At 48.8% G+C, this 6,000-nt stretch overlaps 1 protein-coding gene across 1 annotated transcript in view; it reads right to left on the reverse strand.

Moving 5' to 3' along the window:
• The window catches only part of LOC145350227 (villin-1-like), a 38,585-nt gene extending 33,219 nt beyond the window's left edge, over positions 1-5,366 (reverse strand). The window contains exons 1-4 of the mRNA XM_080199290.1: positions 5,281-5,366; positions 3,973-4,047; positions 1,515-1,711; positions 450-558 (exon numbers count right to left, since the gene is read on the reverse strand). Coding sequence (XP_080055416.1) covers positions 450-558; positions 1,515-1,711; positions 3,973-4,047; positions 5,281-5,355 — 456 coding nt within the window. The 5' untranslated portion in view covers positions 5,356-5,366. The remainder of the gene's footprint in view (positions 1-449; positions 559-1,514; positions 1,712-3,972; positions 4,048-5,280) is intronic.
• Positions 5,367-6,000: the final 634 nt, after the last annotated feature.

Raw genomic sequence — 6,000 nt, forward strand, 5'->3', positions numbered from 1 at the left:
AATTCCACGGCGGATGAGGCGGTAGAATTCCGACCACCTCGTTCCGTCTTGTATTCAGGATAAGTGCAAATAGTGCCACTAACGACAACTGACACAACAGGAGAAAGGGCAGCACCTGCAGAACAATCCCGAGTGTGCCAATAGCTACACCAACAACCCTTTTAAGATCATCAGGTGAGATTGGAATATGGTTCGTTCACACTAGACGGATGTGACAAACATTCGTATTCAGAGCAGTGATCCTGGCCAATTTCGCCCCCCTCAAGACTAACCTACAGGCTCATTACACCACCCACCACTGCAGCCCCTAACAGCAAGACAGGAGTGACGAGGTGGTGCCAATAGGAGGAGTGTTCTTTATTTTATTCAGCGGCAGTCTGGCACATTCTCAGCGACTATCCTGGGAGATATAGAATGGGATGCGAGTTAAATTCGGTCACAATGCTCACCTCACCAGCATACACATTCTTCCGCCCCTTCACATGAAGCAGCCTCAGCACATCATAGGTGTTGGTCTCCACATGTTTCAATCCACTAGCGACACCTCCCCGCTTGGTACTGCCAAAAAAACCCAGAACATTATCACCAATAATGTGCCAGCTGTGACTCAGTGGATATAACAATTGTCAGGGATTCAAATCCCACCTTCCCACTGTTACCAATACAGACCCCAGCCCTCACTCCGCTCCCCCCGTTACCAATACAGACCCCAGCCCTCACTCCATTCCCCCGTTACCAATACAGGTCCCAGCTCTCACTCCGCTCCATTTTCCCTCCTCTTCTTCTTCATTCCTCCATGGGATGTGGGTGTTGCTGGCTGGGCCAAGCTTTTGTTGGCCATCCCTAATTGCCCCTGAACTGAATGTGTCAGCCTTTTCAGAGGGCAGTTAAGAGTCAACTACATTGGCTGTGGCTCTGGGTCACATGTATGCCAGACCAGGTAGGGATGGCAGATTTCCTTCCCTAAAAGGACACTGGTGTACCAGACGGGTTTTGCGATGACAGTTTCATGGTCACCATTACTGAGACTAGCTTTATATTCCAGATTTATTCATTGGATTTAAATTCCACCAGTTCCCATCGTGGGATTTGAACTCATGTCCCCCAAAGCTTGAGCCTGGGCCTCTGGATTACTAATCCGGGGACATTCGCATTAGTTGATAGCACAGGGGGTTAGCACTGCTGCCTCACAGCACCGGGGACCTGGGTTCAATTCCCAGCTTGGGCCACTGTCTGTGTGGAGTTTGCACATTCTCCCTGTGTCTGTGTGAGTTTCCTCCGACAACCCAATGATGTGCAGGCTAGATGGACTGGCCATGATAAATCTTTGGAGTTACGGGGATAGGGTGGAGGGGAGGGCCTACGTCAGAGAGTCAGCACAGACTCAATGGGCCAGCTGGCCTCTTCCTGCACTCCCGGGGTTCTATGAGCACTACACCACCACCTCCCCCTCTACCCCAGTGCTTACCCTGCTACTGTTGGCTAGTATCTCAACTAAAAGAGGCTTTACTTACATGAAGCCCTTCTTGAAGTAACCCCTGAAGGATTCAGACTCGTACAGCTGCACCTCCCGGTGTTGCACAGCCTTGCCCCCCAGGTAATCGTCCATCTGACAAGTGTACACCGCAGCTGCTCCCTGTTCATCCTGCGAGGAGTCTTTCCCGATCCAGAAGTGGATGTCGTAGGTGAAGGAACTTCCGCTTTTATGGGTCTGGAAGACAAATTAATCAGTTCCAGTGGGCGTTGAACCTGCTGCCACGGCCAATCGCTGCACAGAACAAACACCTTTAGAAAAGGGAAGCTGGAGAGGAAGGAAAGGGAATGTGCTGGTAGGGCTGTGGGGGGGGTGCGGTCGGGGATCACGGTGGGCTGAGAAGGACAGACACCAAACAGTTGGGTGGAAGGGTCTTTATCTGGGCAACACACACTTATACAACTTACCTGGGGGTTTTATTCTTATGAAATCCCTGACTCCAATACTCCCAAATTGGAAGAATGTACTCAGGATTGGGAAGCAATCCAACAAATATCCCATTTGGAATTAGAGTTTTACAGCATAGAAACAGGCCCACTTGTCCATACTGCTGAACTTTTACCATTAAGCTAATCCCACTTGTTTGCACTTGGCCCATATCCCACTATGCCCATGTCACTGTCTAAATGCTTCTTGAAAAAAAAAGACAAAATTGTACCCGCCTCTACTACTACCTCTGGCAGCTTGTTCCAGACACTCACCACCCTCTGCATGAAATAATTGCCCCCTCTGGACATTTTTGTATCTCTCCCCTCTCACCTTAAACCTATGCCCTCTAGTTTTAGACTCCCCTACCTTTGGGAAAGGATGTTTCTATCTGCTTCTCTCCCAGAAGTGTTTGCCGTGGGATTGAGTGCATTAGATAACCAGTAGCCTCCTGATTTCAATCCCAAGTGGCTCACATTGTGTGAAATGCATTGGGCTGCTATTCTACCACAAGTGGCAGCACTCAACCCAATCGTGATCCAGTCCCAGACCCTGGCAAAAGCATTAGACCCACTGAGAAAATATTAGAAAGAGATGGCATGGATTAAATTTAAGTTTATTATTGTCACAAGTAGGCTTACATTAACACTGCAATGAAGTTATGGTGGAAATCCCCGGGTCGCCACACTCCAGTGCCTGTTCGGGTACACTGAGGGAGAATTTAGCACGGCCAATGCATCTAACCAGCACGTATTTCAGACTGTGGGAGGAAACTGGAGCTCCCAGAGGAAACCCACGCAGATACAGGGAGAACGTGCAGACTCCACACAGACAGTGACCCAAGCTGGGAATCGAACCCAGGTCCCTGGCACTGAGAGGCAGCAGTGCCAACCACTGTAGGGGTTATATCATCGCCAGCATGTTTGTTTGATGATCCAAGTGGGTGAATCACAGTAAGCGAGAGGCAAGTTGAAATACAAAATTGTGGATTGGGAAGTTTAGGGAATTCCAGAGCTTGGGCCTGGGCAGCTGGAGGCATGACCACCAGAAACGCACAACAAAACAGGGTTGGAGCTTGGAATTGTTATTTATGGGATGTGGGTGTCACTGACCGGGCCTTACCTTCACTGCTACAAGGTGCAGTCAGTGGTCTCACAACTCCAGGTTAAAGTCTAACGGGTTTATTTGGTAGGTGTGAGCTTTCAGAGAGCTGCCCCTTTCATCAGGCAACTCATTTTCATAAAGTGGTGCTGAGCCACTGCAGTCCATGTGGTGTAGGTACACCCACAGTGCTGTTAGGGAGGGAGTTCAAGGATTTTGACCCAGCGATTGTGAAGGAATGGCCAATACGTTTCCAAGTCAGGATGGTGAGTGACTTGGAGAGCAACCTCCAGGTGGGGGTGCTTCCAGGTACCTGCTGCTCTGGTTCTTCCAGATGGAAGAGGTCTTATGTTTGGCAGGTGCTGTCTAAGGGACCTCAGTGAGTTGCTGCAGTGCACCTTGTAGATGGCACACACTGTGCAATGGTGGAGGGAGTGAATTTTTGTGGAAGGGATAGCTATCAAACGGAATTGGCTTTGTCTTGGATGGTGTTGAGCTTCTTGAGTGTTTTTGGAGCTGTACCCATCCAGGCAAGTGGAGAGTATTCCATCACACTCCTGACTTGTGCCTTGTAGATGTTGGACAAGCTTTGGGGAGTCAGGTGAGTTACTTACCGCAGCATTCTCAACTCCGACCTGCTCTGGTAGCCACTATTTATATGGCCGGGTCTCAGTTCAGTTTCTGGTCAAAGATAATCCCCAGGATGCGGATAGTGGGGGGTTCAGCACATGTCAAGAGGCAATGGTTATATCCTCAGAGTTATAGGGCTGGAGAGAGGTGAGGCAGTGGAGGAGAGAGTGTAAGACATATCAAGGTATAGCTGTATCAGAAGCCTGTGTGTGTGTGTCAGTGAAGAGGATGATGCAGGCAGGGAGAGTTTATCATTGAGACAGAGTAACTGTTTCACTCACTGCAAACAGAACATAACAATCTCCTTCGAAGAAGCTGCCATAGCATTTCCGCGGCACAGGAACCATCTGCATATTCTGTAGAAAAATAAATACCCAGACATCACAAAAACAGACTTGTCATTTGGTAAATCTGTTGTTATAGCAACATGAGGCAGTGCTAACTCCCCCGAGACAGACAGTTACTTTTTGTGGAGTGCGGTTTGGGTGACGCAGTCAACAAGAGAGCCGGAGATAACACTGCACTGCTTAGAAAAACACAATGCAGGTGTTCCTCTAAAATGTGAGGAAAGGTGTCAGGTATTAGCGTTACGTATGAGTTAGATACAGAGTAAAGCTCCCTCTACACTGTCCCCCCATCAAACACTCCCAGGACAGGTACAGCACAGGGTTAGATACAGAGTAAAGCTCCCTCTACACTGTCCCCCCATCAAACACTCCCAGGACAGGTACAGCACGGGGTTAGATACAGAGTAAAGCTCCCTCTACACTGTCCCCCCATCAAACACTCCCAGGACAGGTACAGCACGGGGTTAGATACAGAGTAAAGCTCCCTCTACACTGTCCCCCCATCAAACACTCCCAGGACAGGTATATAGAACATTACAGCGCAGTACAGACCCTTCGGCCCTCGATGTTGCACTGACCTGCGAAACAAATCTAAAACCCATCTAACCTACACTATTCCAACATCATGGGGCTGGATACAGAGTAAGGCTCTCTCTCTTTTCACCTAGAGTGATGTGGTACACTCAGCATCAGACAAATGCTGCTCTAATCCAGAGAGCTCTGAAGATAAATCCCAGTACAGGTATTTGAGAAACTGAATTAAAACACAAGTTCAACACAAAGCTGGTTTCAGTAAAAGACCATGAAGCTGATGAATAAACATTAAACTCCAGCCCCACCCCAGTGCTTACTGACCTCTGGGACGGTCCTACAAGCCCCCCCTCAATAAATGCCTAAACCTTGCCCCAACACCCGGATCCCAAGGTTCTCCCAACACTTGAAGGAATTTGCACATTCCGAGGTAAAGATAAATGACTGCAGATGCTGGAACCTGGAACAGAAAATGCTGGAAAATCTCAGCAGGTCTGATTGTTCTCTGTCCTCCGACACTGAGTCAATATTTTCTGACGAAAGGTCATCCAGACGCGAAATGTTGGCTCCGTTCTCCCTCCACAGACACCGTCAGACCTGCTGAGATTTTCCAGCACTTGGAGCCACAATCCACAACCACTGCTATCCCCCCGCCCCCCTCCCCCCACCACCACCACCAGTGCCACACTTTCACACGAGGGTTCCACTTGCCTCTATCCGCCATATCTGAATCCCCGGTGTGGTTTTATTCAGGGTTTTGAAGATGGCATCGGTCAGCTCCGGCATGGCTGTTGTCGTGGGATACCTTCAACAATAAGAAAAGAGACATGAAACGAGACACCAAACTCCCAACATTTCCATCACACATCCCAACTTGGTGCCACACTCTAGGAAGATGTTCAAAACCTTGATGAATCTTAAGGAGATTCATTAAAAGGGATGGAGAAAAAGATATCCATGTGTAAAGAGCCCCAAAGTAGCGATCACAAACACAAGCTGGTCAGTAATAAATCCAATACAGAATTCTACAGAAGCAGAACGCGGAACTCACTATTACAAAGAGTGGAAGTAGAGATGTATTGAAAGGGGTGGGTGTGCGGGGATGGAGATTGGAGGAAACGCTGATGTGGGATTGGTGAAAGGTTGCTCGGGTGAGGGTACAAACACCACAATAAACCCCAGGCTGGCTCACCCGTTTCCCACGCTTTACCATCACCCAACACAACAGGACCAGGGACTTCACTGAACTGAATTAAACGATGGTACAAATCGAGAGAGCATCCTCGTAAAGGGGCATTTGTAAATGCTCAAAACCAGAATGTGATGGATGAGTCAAATACCCCAGACCGAGCGTACCCATTGGCCTCAACTGTGCCAGCAGATATCACGTGCCTCCTCTCCAGGGATACCCCAAACACTGGTACAACAGAG

This window comes from Carcharhinus amblyrhynchos, chromosome 11 (assembly GCF_965287045.1).
Source record: "Carcharhinus amblyrhynchos chromosome 11, sCarAmb.v2.hapA, whole genome shotgun sequence".
In the NCBI taxonomy this organism is placed as follows: Eukaryota; Metazoa; Chordata; class Chondrichthyes; order Carcharhiniformes; family Carcharhinidae; genus Carcharhinus; species Carcharhinus amblyrhynchos.